General features: G+C 51.8%; 1 protein-coding gene across 5 annotated transcripts in view; it reads right to left on the reverse strand.

Annotated features, from left to right (window-relative positions):
* The window catches only part of SNX29 (sorting nexin 29), a 499,225-nt gene that overhangs the window by 291,827 nt on the left and 193,780 nt on the right, over positions 1 to 13,618 (reverse strand). For all 5 annotated transcript variants that reach the window (XM_045048367.1, XM_045048365.1, XM_045048369.1 and 2 more), the window contains one exon: positions 12,079 to 12,161. In XM_045048367.1, the coding sequence (XP_044904302.1) occupies positions 12,079 to 12,161 (83 nt within the window). The remainder of the gene's footprint in view (positions 1 to 12,078; positions 12,162 to 13,618) is intronic.

Here is a 13,618-nt window from a genome sequence, read left to right on the forward strand (position 1 = left end):
AGGTCAGTAAACTAGCTCATCACACAAATCATTTACCAGGACTGCAAGGCTCTCAAGGAGATCGACTTTACGATTATCACCACAATTATTCACCCACTTTCAGAAATTAACATACAGGTGTTCTGCTAATGTGCCTTGACCTTCCGCATACTAGATGCCCTGCAAAATGCACCTCCGATCCAAAATAACGTCAACAATTGCCTGGTACTTTACACATGTCACCCGTTTGAGACTTCAAATAGCTGCACAAGTCAACACTACATTATTATCTCTGCCCCCAAAATGAACACACTGAAAGCTCTGAGTTAAAAACTTATTCCAAGAATTTGGAACTAATCGAGGAGAGTGTGGAGATTCATCCCAAGCCCCACTGGCTGGAAAACCCAAGCCTGTCTTTGCCTCCGTGTTCTACTGTGGCCTCCTCAGGCACCTCCTCTCCTTTTACTGTGGGAGGAGGAGCCTTCGCTGAGGAAGAAAACAAGGCCAATAGCCCGCCTCATCTCCACTGCTACTAGAAGTGGTTTCTCCCCAAGTCTGATGGCCAGTCCCGAAGCAGTCACGTTCTGACCCAGCAGCACACGTTAGGTTTCAGTCGTCCGGGGAGAGGAGGAACAGGGAATGGACCTTTCTCAGGATAAAGTTAAGGGGTAGATGCTACCCCGCTGAGCTACCCCACCCCCGGCTGCCCCACATAGGCAGGCAGCTCCTGGTCAGCCAGCTACACCCCACCTCGGAGGTCCAGGGTGACGCAACAGATTTTACCACCTAGGACACCATTCTCCGGCTAGCATAACGGGCGTGGAGAAGCGGGAAACGCATGCACTCAGCTTAAACCTGGCTAAGACCCCGGCTTGGCCTCTGTCTAGGCAGAGGACTCTAATGGTTAATTTCACATGACAACGTGCCCGGGCCCTGGCACCCACGTGTGTGGTCAAACGCTCTTCTAACTGCCACTACAAAGGTACTTTTTAAAAGGAGATTAACATTTTAACAGCAGGCTTTGAGGCTAATTCCTCTCCATAATGTGGGTATGCCTCATTCAATGCATGGAAGGGAAGCAGGCCTTAAGCTGAAGACTCTAAGAGGAAAGACGGAGCTCCCCCACAAGGAGGAATCTTGCTTCCAGATGGCCTCGGACTCAAGACTACCACGTCGACTCTTCCCTGGGTCTCCGGCCTGCCCGCCTACCCTGCAGATTTCGTAGCTCCCAGATTCTACAAGAGCACGAGCTAATTCCTTAAAAATCGATCAGTCACATCACACAGAGATAGAGAGGTAGGCAGGCATGTACATACAAGTGTATATGTACATACACACAGCTCTATATACATGTGTTTGTATGTATAACCCGCGTGTGTATGTGTCTATACACATATGTATGCACGCATACATGTGTGCTTATGTGCGTGTGCGTATGTATGTAGCGGTTTCTCTGGAGACCCCTAGTGCGGGGACCTTGAGCACACCCATCTCTCAGAGCCGCGGTCTCGTCACACGTGTCAAGTGGGAGTACCAAGAGAAACGCTACAGGCCGAAGAACCCGCCACAGGTCCAGCACGTTAGGGGTACCCACTGAACGGAGGCTTCTGCTTTCACCATCGACCCGGTATTTCTCGAGGCGATTCCAGGTCTCGTCAGAAAAGGCAGAGCTGCATCGTGGCCTGCATTTGTAGTTGTGTGTCTACTTTTCGCTGTCCGTGCCCTCACTAAGCAGTCAGCTCAGGCGGAGAGCTTGTACCTGTCAGTCACTGAAGCATTCCCACAACTGTGCCTGGCACACGTCCAATCTACTGAGAGAATCACAGGGGATCCTTTCTTCCCGTCAATGAGCCAAGATTTGCAGGGGACACCACAAACACCTTTCAACACGGGGCAGGTACAACATGGCCCTTCCACCCCAATTAATGACCGGCAAGGCCATCAGTCTTCCTCACAGACACGTCTCGGCCACACTCCTGGACGCTCTTTCTGCTGCAGACCCTTACAAGTTACCAAGCACTCCTTCCAAGACTCCAAAGGCACAAGTCCCACGAAAAGCATACTGGGTTTGAGGTCCCTCTCTCAGGAGCCACCCAAGCGGCTTAGGAGACAGACCCCCACAAGCATCCAAGTGAGTGCCCACTATGACTGGCATGAACCTCTGCTCCCCTTCCCTTGTACTGAACTGCTGCTGGGAAGCAGCCACCCAGCCAGAGAAGACAGTCCCCAGACCCGTCCGCATCCAGCTGGCACCCCAGGCCTAGTCCCCGGCCGTGGGCTGCGGGCAGGGTGGTGCGGGCCACTGCTGAAAGAAGGGGGAACAACGATTCTGTTCCTTTTCTTGAGTAACGCTGCTTCCCCCCAACTTCTCCTCCTCTCAGGTGATGCCGCTCCCGTCTATGCCAACTTGCCCACTACTCCAAAACCACTGCTGAGAGTATGTGGATGGAATGTGGCAACAAGTTTATCAAATACTGATGGTGCCCTTGGTCAACACACACACAAACTAAAGTAACGATCCTCTGTGCCGTCAGACAGACCACATACCCGAGACAGGGCTACAAAGTCCTGAGGGCAGGCAGGCAATCAAATGCCAGGGCTAGCTTACTGCTCCCCAGGGCAAGAGGAGTTTAGCAAACCGAAGACCAGTGTGATTACATTTCTTTATGGGGACAGAAGAGCTGGCTCTTACAATCAACGCAACATCTGGCCTGGCCAGGGAGAAGGGAGTGGCGCTTCCAGAGGAGGAAACTGGATAAGCCAACAGGAGGGATCAGAAAGCGGTCAGGAGGGGGGCACATGGCCAGAATGCACTGAAGCTTCATGAGCGCCACCCAGAGGGGAAGGACGCTGGGCACGGAGGAGCAGGGCCATGCTCCTGGGGGAAGGGTAAGGTCAGAGAAACAAAGGAGACGGCTTGACGCCCCCTGTGGGTCCTTGGGAGGTGGGGGGTGGCAGGGGCGGGCACAGTACAAGTACCGTGTTGACTCAGCAGTGGGGGCGAACACCTTCCATTACACACCCACCTCCCTAACCACCCACCCTCTTCATAATTGCTGGAACCTATCTGGAGATGAGTCCTGAGGCCACACCTGGACTGGAGATGAAAGACAGAGCTTTGATTGACCTGGGACGCCTGCCGCCGGCCAGGAGCCAGAAAGCGGTCACATTTGTAGCCTACCGGCTGGCCCTGAACTTCATTCGTGTGCAGGTGATAATCTGCCAAGGGAGTGGTTCCTGTGGGCAAGCACGGGCATTTTTACTCCCCAGGTGACTGAGTGTGGAGCCAAGGCTGGGAAGCACCAGTCTGCTCCACGTGGGGAAAGATGGCAGACTGGTTTATATGGAAACTGCTGGGGAAGAGAAGCGCTCTCTTCCGCTCGTTTGCCGAAAAGATGAAACCCAGAGCTGCGGGCAGCCTCTTGCTGGCGTGAGAAGGCCTGCTGAGCATGGGCCAGCGCCCACTGGGGCACGGGGGCTGGGCCTAGCAGTCACAGGAGACCAGGCTGTGCATTCTTCCCTACGCGGCACTCAGCGACACAGGGCTGGCAGCCTGGGTTCCGCCACGGGGGAAGCATCGGCCAGCACCCTCAACCGGAGGACTTCTCCCCCAGAGGACTAGCAGTCCAACACGTAGCAGCACACACTGCCAACGCTAGGGGGAGAAGGGTGGGCGGAAACCAGACCTGAGAAATGGGGGGGGGAGGTCCTGTTATTTGAACCCCTGAATCAAGACATCCCTGAAGACAGGCACTTCTAGACTTTTTTTTAGGCCAGATAAAATCGGACTGCAGGAGTCCTACCCTCAAGACCCCTGAACAATGACACCAGAGCAGAGTCAAAATCGTGTGCTAACCGTATGCACGATAAACAAGCGACACGTGGTAAGAATCTGACTGGAGGCCAAGCATCAGAAGCGGTTACGTGGGGTCCAGCACACTGGCAGCATGGCACTGACCCACCAACCCGCCCAAGGCCACTCCCTGCAGAGCGGCCACGGGTCTTCTGTCACCTAACCTGCCACGAGGTCCTACAACAGCCCCTCGGAAATTTCTACCCATTCATGTGAACACTCATGGAGCACGTACCTGAGTCCAGCACTGCTTAAGGCACTTTGAACACAGGGGAAGAAAAAACAGACAAGGTCCCCGCTCTTGTGGATTGCACAGAGGGGCACAGACAGCAAGCACAGGACGGGGTGAAGCGTGAAGATACTCCGAGGTCCCGATACAGTCTGTGATGAAGTAACATGATAAAAGAGGAAGGGGAAGACACAACATGAGATAGGGCGGTCAGGGGAGGGGACCCCTGAACAGAGACCTGCCTGACAGGGTGAGTCAGCCGTGCAGACACGGTAAAGAGCATTCCAGCAGAGGAACGAGCCTGGTGCATCTGGGGAAGAGCCTGAACGCCCGTGTGGCCGGGGGAGAGTGCGGGGGCGGGGACAGGCCAGGAGGAGGTGGGGTTGGAAGGTGGGGGGGTGGGGGAGGGCCGGGCCACAGCCAGCACTGGAGGCCAGCATCAAAAGGCCTGGAATGGGTTTTAGAGAGCACAGTGATGGCATCTGGTGGATGCTTCCACGAGGTTCCACATCTGTCCCACTACACCCAGACACAAGCACAGGCGGAGTCAGGAGCCAGCCTTCCTCGTGACCAAAGCCGCCCGCCGCAGATCAAGGCATCTGTGCACATGGGCGGCAGGACACAAGGCCACCCAAGCAGAGACGGCCCACACCTGCTGTGATTTACACTACTGGACACAAAGTCGGCCCCCCCCCCCCACACCCAGGGACACACGCAGGCTCTAGCAATACCCCGCCCATGGCCATCCATCTCCACAGAAGCGGGGGCCTCAACTGTCCTGCCCTATTTTCTGGGAGCCCAGAGACACACAGGTCCCTGAGAGTAAGAAGCACACGCCATGTTCAACGGGGCATCAGCGAGCAGGCCACACGCAGGCAGAGATGCAACAAATCAGAGAGGCTGAGGACTTTTTTCTTCTTCCGTTTCTTAAATTTTTTAAATTGCTCCCAAACTTCCATCATCTGTCAAGTTCCTCCCACTGTACTTCCTGCCTCACCGCCGGTGACTATGACGGCCACTAGCAACAGAGCCCTCTGTCCCTGAGCCCACGACACGTTAATTAAACGGAGCCACCGACAAGAGCGTGCAGCCTTAAACTCATCACTACGGGAGAAGACGACGGTGGCCAAGGCAGGACAGTGGAGGGAGCCCAACAAGGGGAAGGCCAGGAGCAAGAGCCCCCGACACACCACAGACGGGGGTATTTGCAAAGACAGATTCTGAGAATTAAGAGCCCTGTCCCAGGACAGGAGGGATTCTGCATCCGATAAAGAGCTGATCGTTCACACAAGCGTATGAGCTACGGAAACCCAACTCAAGCTTGAAAACGGGCCGGGAGGGAGGGTGGGAACTCAGGGCTGCACTCTCCTGTCAAGTATGGCTGGATTCGGAGGCTCAAAGGACATGATCAGAACCCAGCTCTTCCCTGCCACCAGGCTCAGCTCCTCCCTGTGCGTGACGGCCTCACACGGAGACAAGAGAACTGTAGTGGCCCCAGCCTCCCAGGCCCCAACAGGAAAGAAGGGTGCCCCTGGCAGGAACACCGCTCCTCCTTGGCCCAGAGAGCCAGCTCCGATTCACAGGTAAATGCTCCTCAGGGGAGCCCGAGAGAAGGCCGACACTGAGCAAGGTTCTGCTGAGCGGCAAAGAGCCCAGAAGAAATCCCACGGGACGCCGAGAAAGCAGCCTCGTCTACCGCACCCGCAGCCGCCGCCCACATCTGAAGAGTAACACCAAGGGTCCTTCCAGCAGTGAGGTCCCAACCACACGGCGTGGGGGCTTCGCCTCCGGTATCCAGGGCAGGTGGTGACGGGAACCATCCACAGGGGTTGGCACCGGTGACCCCAGGACACACGGTGCACAGGCACGGGCCGGGGCAGGGAGCTTTCCTGTCCCATGTGTGCCGCCCAGCAAAGGCCACAGCTCTCCTTTGAGGTCTCATTTTGCCCACGGGGAAACTCTGACAAAAAACCCCACCTTCAAAACATCAGCACCCCGGCTCAAGCTCCATAAGACCGTGATGACGATGGGCCCAGGGCCTGTCCACGGTCGAGTCAGCGCCTCGAGTCAGCTTAGTAGCTGTGCCCGTTTCCCGTAGCTGCTGTAACAAACCACAAACTCGGGGGCTTAGAACACCACAAAATTGTTACCTCACGGCTCAGGGGGTGAGAAGTCTAGAAGGTCTTACAGGCTCCGGTCAGGCCGAAGGCAGGTCCGTGCTCCTCCTAGAGGTTCCAGGGCAGAGCCCATTCCCTGGGTCTCCCCAGCATCTGGAACCTCTCAGACCCTCCTCCTTCCTTTCGTGAGGACCCTTGTGACCACACTGGGGCCTTCAGGAGAAACCAGGATAATCTCCCCTCGTCAAGATCCTTCACCTACCCACAGCTGAAACGTCGCTTTTGCCAGAGCAGGTAGCGTATTCACAGGTTCTGGGGATCGGGACACAGATGTCCCTGCAGGACAGCATTCTGCCCGCCACAGTATCTTCCAGATGCCAGACTCTGTCTGATACGAGCGTGTGATCTCAACTCCCTCATCTAACACATAATCCTCACAAGGGCTTATCAAGTACAGACTGTTTTCATTCTAACTTTAAGACTGTACCAAAGGGCTGTCGGAGGTATAAGGAGTGACCATAATGTCAACTACTAACTCGTACAAGTCAGAGAAGATTCTAAAGGCTTCGTACTGATCTATGTCTGCTTTCCCCCAAAGCCTGCGAGGAAATGACTACGGCAATTCCCCTTTTACAGAAGAAGAAACGGAGCCACAGAAAGGCCACGTGGCCCGTGAGTCAGCTGTACAGGGGCGTCCTCAGTGTTCTTACACAGAAGTCACTCATCCACCCACGTCCATCGTGAGATGCCAGGACCAGGTGGGATGCCAGGTCTCCCCAAGGCTGCGGCCGTGACCCTCTCGCTCCGGGGCCATGGGCGGGATGAAGTGGCACCTTGGACAAAGACACCAGCCGAGGGCAGGACAAGCCTTCCTTCTTTCTCCGACGGCCAAAGCAGCGGAGCAGAAGCCCTCTCACTACACCATGCTCCCGACCCAGCCCTGCCAGCATCTCCCCCCGGAGGCCCCTCCATGGCTGTGGCCCTCACAGCTCTTGGCAGGTGGACTCCATTCAGGGGCTGCGTTTCCCCACAGAGACTTCCATCAGCAAAATACCCTCAGCCTCACCCCCCACCCTGTGGCTGGTTGGGGAGATTCTCGATCATGTGCAGGGCACTCAAAGGTCCCCCATGGACTCTCTTCCCTCCCGGCCCCCACTGGAGGAGAAGGAATTCTGCAGACCCGACAATCCCTCACAAGGGGAGTCCCTGGGTCTACACGTGGGGCAGTATGTGAGGGGTGGTGACAATGGCTGCAGGTCTCGTTGTGACTCTCCTAGAGAGTCCTGTGTCTGTGTCTTACAGGGAACTGGAGAGACAGGGAGAGGAGCCTTCGTTAAGTAGCATCTCGAAGCTGCAACAAAGTCATCTGCTGGCTACTGGTTAGGAGGCAAGTACAAAACATGTACGTATCTCAGAAGATCACGTTCTCTTCTTCGCTCTCACCATCAACTACCATGTGACACAACTAGCAAAGCACCCTGTTAAACCACAAGCTGAAAAGGAGAAAAGGGACCACGGAAAGACCAGCAGGTGACAGCGTCTCTCCAAGTAAAGGCTTACCCCGGTCGAGACCTTTCCCTCACCAGGTCTGGGACACATTACGCCACCGAACAGCCGAAGCGCCCAACCAGTCCCCCCTTCTCTGACTCAGCAGGCCACCATCAGGGCAGACTCCAGCTCCCCAAGTTGAGAAGGCCAGAGGAATGAAGTACCTGAGCATCAGATCTGGGCCTTCCAGCTTCTCCCTACTGATGGATGAACTGCTCCTCTGATTGTACATCATTCCCTGCAAGTTTGGCTAATGTGAGTCGACTCTTGAGAGAATGAGCCGGTCTTGCGGACACAACCTATCAGGGATCCGAATAGGTTCGCCTGCTCCTCAGCCCCCTCGGGCAAGAGTCCAACTTGTCACAGTACGCTTCAAAATTCAGCGAAGCCTGAGAGGAAAACATTCGTCTGGAGAGTGATCTCCTTGTGGCCCTCCCCTCCGTAAGTGCCAGCGCCCAGTCCAGTGCTGGAGAGGAGAGTCGGTGCCTCGACTCCTTAACACAACTGCTCCCAGGCCCAGGGAGAGTCACGCTGTGAGCCTCACTGTCCAGCCAGTTCTCTGTGGATGTGGAAGCCCTTACGCCACAGCTCTAAGGCTGGAGGCGAACAGACGACACACCCTGGGGATGACAAGAGATCCAAAACCTCAGGTGGAGGTGTTTTAAGCTGTTGGGAAAGCTGACCTCACTGAGGAAACCTAGCACTTGAGGGGAGGAACAACCCAACCTCACTTCTGGACGTTAGGAAAAAACAAAAATTTTCCTTCAGTTATTTCACGAGGCCACCAAAATCCTAGTCCAGACTTTGCTGACTAAACCATGGTTTTCTTAGAGGAATTATACCACTCTTTTAAAAAAGGAAAAGGGTGCAAATCTGAAATCTAAGATCCAGAAAATTAAAGGGTGTCAACAATCTATTCTCAAGGTTCGTTTTTGCTTTTGTTTTTAACTCCCAGAGGCATTTCCACAGCAATGGAGGTGGGGGGTCTCAACACAGCCCTCAGACTTCTCTTCAGCCCTGAAGGCATTTAGGGCTTAAAGTGGTTTTTCACTCTTTTCCCTACTGATGAGTGCTCACACTTTCATAAAGAAATTGTTGCCAAAAGACAAAAAGGATCCTTATACCCTTGAACTAAAAGACTCATATTGTGGAAAATGCATTCTGAATCCCCACCCGGAATCTGGGAAGCTGGCACCCATCTCCAGCTCCAGCCCCGTAACACCAGGAGCCACGGCAATCAGAGATCACAACGGACTCTCGGGCTCTCCTACTGCCCCTGCCCCCCCAACGCCCCACACACCCCACGCCATCCCAGCCTGGCCAAGACACCCCAAGCTGCCACAGCCTGATAAGGGTCCACACTCATCATTTCAGCGCGAGTCGGCAACTAGCTGGGCTCGAGCACGGAGTCCCACTTTGCTGGACTAACAGCGGGCATCACGTGGAAGTGAGGTAAGAGCTCTCTGAAAGAGCCCCTTGCTTTGGGTTTTTTTTTAAGTTTATTATTTTGAGAGAAAGAAAGAGAATGAGCAGGGGAAGGACAGACGGAGGGGGACAGAGGATCCCAAGCGGGCTCTGTGCGGACAGCAGTGAGCCCGGAACTCACGAACCGTGAGATCGTGACCTGAGCTAAAGCCGGACACTTAACCTACTGAGCCACCCAGGTGCCCCCCCCCCCCGCAGAGAGTAACTTGTAGTGAGGCTGCTTCGCGGTGCCGGGCACGGAGGAGGCGCTCACTAGCATTTCTGAGTGCAAACTACAGCACTTAATAAGCAACAGAGCCTCCGTGAGGGTATGCCGACGCCCAAGGGCTTTCATAAAAACCTTCTGCTGACAGAGGACCCACAGGTAAAGTAGATGGTCTTGAAGGGCATTCCCAGTAGTAAGAGCAGTTAACAACTGCTACCACACGGAGTACAAAATACGCTACACGATCTCAGCTCCAATCCGTTCCAGGGCTGTCATGGCATCCTGAAGGCACATACCCTGCTCTGGCTCAGAACTCTCAGCCTATGTCTCAGGACAGGGAACTTCAGCTGCAAACAAACAACAACAAAAAAAAAAAAAACTATGCTGCACACTGCAGGTTCCATGGACCCATTTGCCGGAGGAAGACTCCCAAAGTGCTCACACGCCAAAATGCATTTTACAGCGTTGAGGTTTTTAAATCCAACACAAGCCCAGCAGGGGTCCTTTTTTCCTAGGTTTAATTTTCTTACTGCACCAAGTCAAAGTTCTGAGCAGGCAGAGTACAGATATCTCCAAAGGCAGTGGGGTGCAGACTACACATTACAGGCATAAGAGTCACGTATCTAGACAAGCAAACGTGCGGTCCATCCGAGATCCAATGCAACAGCTCCCAAAGGGAGGAGCCCTCTTCTCGCCTGAGAAGCGGCATAGTTACCAAGTTCCTCAGGTACCTCCCTTTGCACACAAGAGTTTAAGAACTCTGCAAGGCAGGGGTGCCTGGGTTGCAGCCCTTAAGCTGCAAACCGGTTGCAGTCGGTTAAGCGTCTGAATTTGGCTCAAGTCATGGTCTCGCGGTTCATGGGTTCAAGCCCTTCATCGGGCTCTGTGCTGACAACTTGGAGCCTGGAGCCTGCTTGGGATTCTTTCTCCCTCTCCCTCTGCCTCTCCTCTGCTTGTGCTCTGTCTCTCTCTCAAAAATAAATAAATCTTAAAAAAAAATTTAAAACAAAGAACCCTATAAGCAAAGAACCAGGGATTTGGAGAAAATGGCCTGAGTTCATTTCCACCTGAGAATCACATACAAGCCCCTTAAGCTCTCCTGAGCCTCAAATAAGGAACTTTTTAAAGTAGAGCAAAAATACCCACTCCTCACAGGGTGATGGAGTCAAATGAAAAAGGACTTGAAGCTGCCTGGAAATGGTAAAGGACAGACAAATACTACTCATTGAGACATGTCATGGGTGGGCCAGGCAGCTACAAAGCTAGGTGCTGGGGACACAAAGATGGGGAGCGAAAAGTAAAAGACCCACACACACCTAACTGCACGAGGTGAAATGAATGCAGGGCTGTAACAGCAGTATCTGTTTGAGAAGGTGATGAGCCCACAGAGGAGGACTCAACTGACTCTGTAGTGATAACCCCCTAGACTGCTGACAGGCACAGACCAACTGGAAATGAGGCGAGGCATGTGATCAGAGGAAAAAAGAAAAACACACACACATTGAGGCCGATCAAACAGAGACCATAATAAACACAAAAGCTTTAAACAAAACTCAAGCCTTTCTGTTATTAATATACAAACTACATCCCGATTCCAATCCTGTCTCTCTCTATAACAAAGAAAAATAACTACCATTTACCGAACACTAATTACATGCCAGGTGCAATAGTGGAAACGTCTTCACGTTCATTGTTTCAGGAAAACCCCACAACAACTTCTGTGATGTTGGTGGGATGTTTCCACTTATACATGGCAAAATAATTGCAAGACATCAAGTTATACTGGCTGGGCCTGGCTTCAAGTGCAGGTCTGGCTGACACCCAAGACCTGGGAGCCCGGAGGGTCTACCCCTTTGTGAAAATGTCTACACTCCAAGAGCTTACTTGCATGTAAGACAGTCTTTTAATGCTAAGTTGGCTGAAAGGCTGCAGGACGTTTCAGCCAAAGTTAAACACCCTTTCTTCCTGCTGAACTGAGAAATGTTCTGGTTGATTCATGACAGTTCAACTGTAGCCAAAATGCAGAGAGGAAGCATAGGGTATCACCTCATTTAGTGAAATCTTGGTCAAGAGATCATTTTTCTATCCCCTTTTATTTCTGACTAGCTACAATTTACTCGGTACTTAGCCTATAGTAGGCAGTATGCTAAGATGTCTACGTACCTACCTCATGAGGTAGGGACTGTCAACTAACCCTATTCTACCAATGAAGAAATTATCATACAGAGAGCTTGAAAACAAAACAAAACAAAACAAAGCCAGAATTGGAGCTAGAGCCTGGTCAGCCTAACTCCACAGATCTGATTCTCCACCACTTTGGGGTTCTGTTGCTTTCACCACTAGCCTGATGGGACTTAATCATTCTATAAGGTTTGCTATCTGGCAATTATCTCAAGACCGGAAACATATAAAATTCCTTAAGTATACAAACTGATACAATTGTTGCTAGTGATCTAGCAAGGATGTCTTACCGGATTGAGCAAGAAAACACAACAGGATGTTCCATCTGATTAGTTTTCTAGAATCCTGACCAGTACTGTGTTTGTGATTCACCTGCATATGCACTCATCACATGTTGAGTGCCTACTGTGTGCCAGGCACAGAGGCTATAAAGATTAAAAAGCTTGGCCCGCTCCCCACCCAAGCTCAGTCTCCTCCTCACCTTCAGCTGTTTGACCTTCTCTTTTCAGCATCTGGACAGCTCCTACATATTTCTTCAGTTGGACTTTGAGCACCTCGTTTTCTCTGCAGGTACAAGAATGTTAAAAAATACGTTTTTAAAAAATGGTAATATAGACCGAAGTTGGGGGGAGGGGGAAACTGTGTAAAGAAAAACACACAAGGTGCATCTTACAAATATTATTCCATTTTTCTGTTTTAGCGATCACCACTGGAGAAGACTACACCACATAGGGCACATTTGAAGAATCCCTTCAAAAACCATTCACTCATAATGAAAAGCAGTACTAACTGGTTCCAGTTCCCACAAGGTCAAGATGCTGACGTGTGTTGTGCTCTATTCTGTATCAGGCACTAGGTAATATTCTCTCCGTTTACAGAAGCATGTACTAAATACCATGCACTCAACCTAGGGAATACTCGTTATTTTTATTAACTGCTACATGCAACAAACATTTAGTATTTGCCAGGCATCACGTGAAGGCTTTGTCATCTAACGCTTCCAATGTGTTGTCACAATGCTCATTTTAGAAACAGCTAAGCCCACACCTACCTCCACATAAGACCATACTACGGAACACAGAACTCAGGCTGCAAGAAGACTCTACAGAATTCACTCCCCAGGTATACTGGCTAAGGAAAAGAACATGAGAACCAGGAGAAGAAAAATGTTGTTTATTATGTACCACATAGATCAGACTTCACCCAGGTCACTTCAGTGAATCAAGCATGCATGCATTCATTCGTTCTTCATTTGTTTGAAAAATGTGTGAGTGTCTATCATGTATTAGGCACAATGATCCAATTTTATGCTTCTCAGGTGACAGAGCAGAAATTCTCGGGGCACAGATAAGGTCTGTGACTAAGGTCACACGGCCAAGGTCAAGGTCAAAAGTAAGGCACACTCCCAAGACACAAACCCAGGTCGCTCTGCCCACAAGGCCCAGAGGATCTTTCCTCAGTCTCCTTTGGGAGTTGGACTTGGTTTCTCATAAGTATCACCACCCCCCTACCCTCCAGCCACAGGGAGAGGTGCCTCTCCCACATTCTCTGCTTGTACTCCTCCCACCCAAAGATCTGGAATCTGAGTGCCTTTTTTTTTTTTTTTGTAATGTTTATTTTTGAAGTGGGGAGGGGTAGAGAGAGAGAGAAAGAGAGAGAGAGAGGAGAGCAGAAGATCTGAAGCAGGCTCCAAGCTGACAGCAGAGAGGCTAATGTGGGGCTCGAACTCACAAACCATGAAGATCATGACCAGAGCCAAAGTTGGACGCTTCACCGAATGAGCCACCCAGGCATCCTGAACCTGAATGCCTTTAAATGCCAGAGACCATTTCCTCAGTATGACAACACCTTTAAGGCTGGGTTTCTTTTATAAATATAAAAATTTAAACGCTCATCACAAAATAATCAGAGGACATTTAAGCAGGAATGTAAAAGTCACGTGAGAGCCCAATACCATGAAATCAACTCTGGTGACATTTTTATAGCTGTCTGTATCACACCTCTCTCTAGGCACGCACCTA

Source organism: Felis catus, chromosome E3, assembly GCF_018350175.1.
Source record: "Felis catus isolate Fca126 chromosome E3, F.catus_Fca126_mat1.0, whole genome shotgun sequence".
NCBI classification, from domain to species: Eukaryota; Metazoa; Chordata; class Mammalia; order Carnivora; family Felidae; genus Felis; species Felis catus.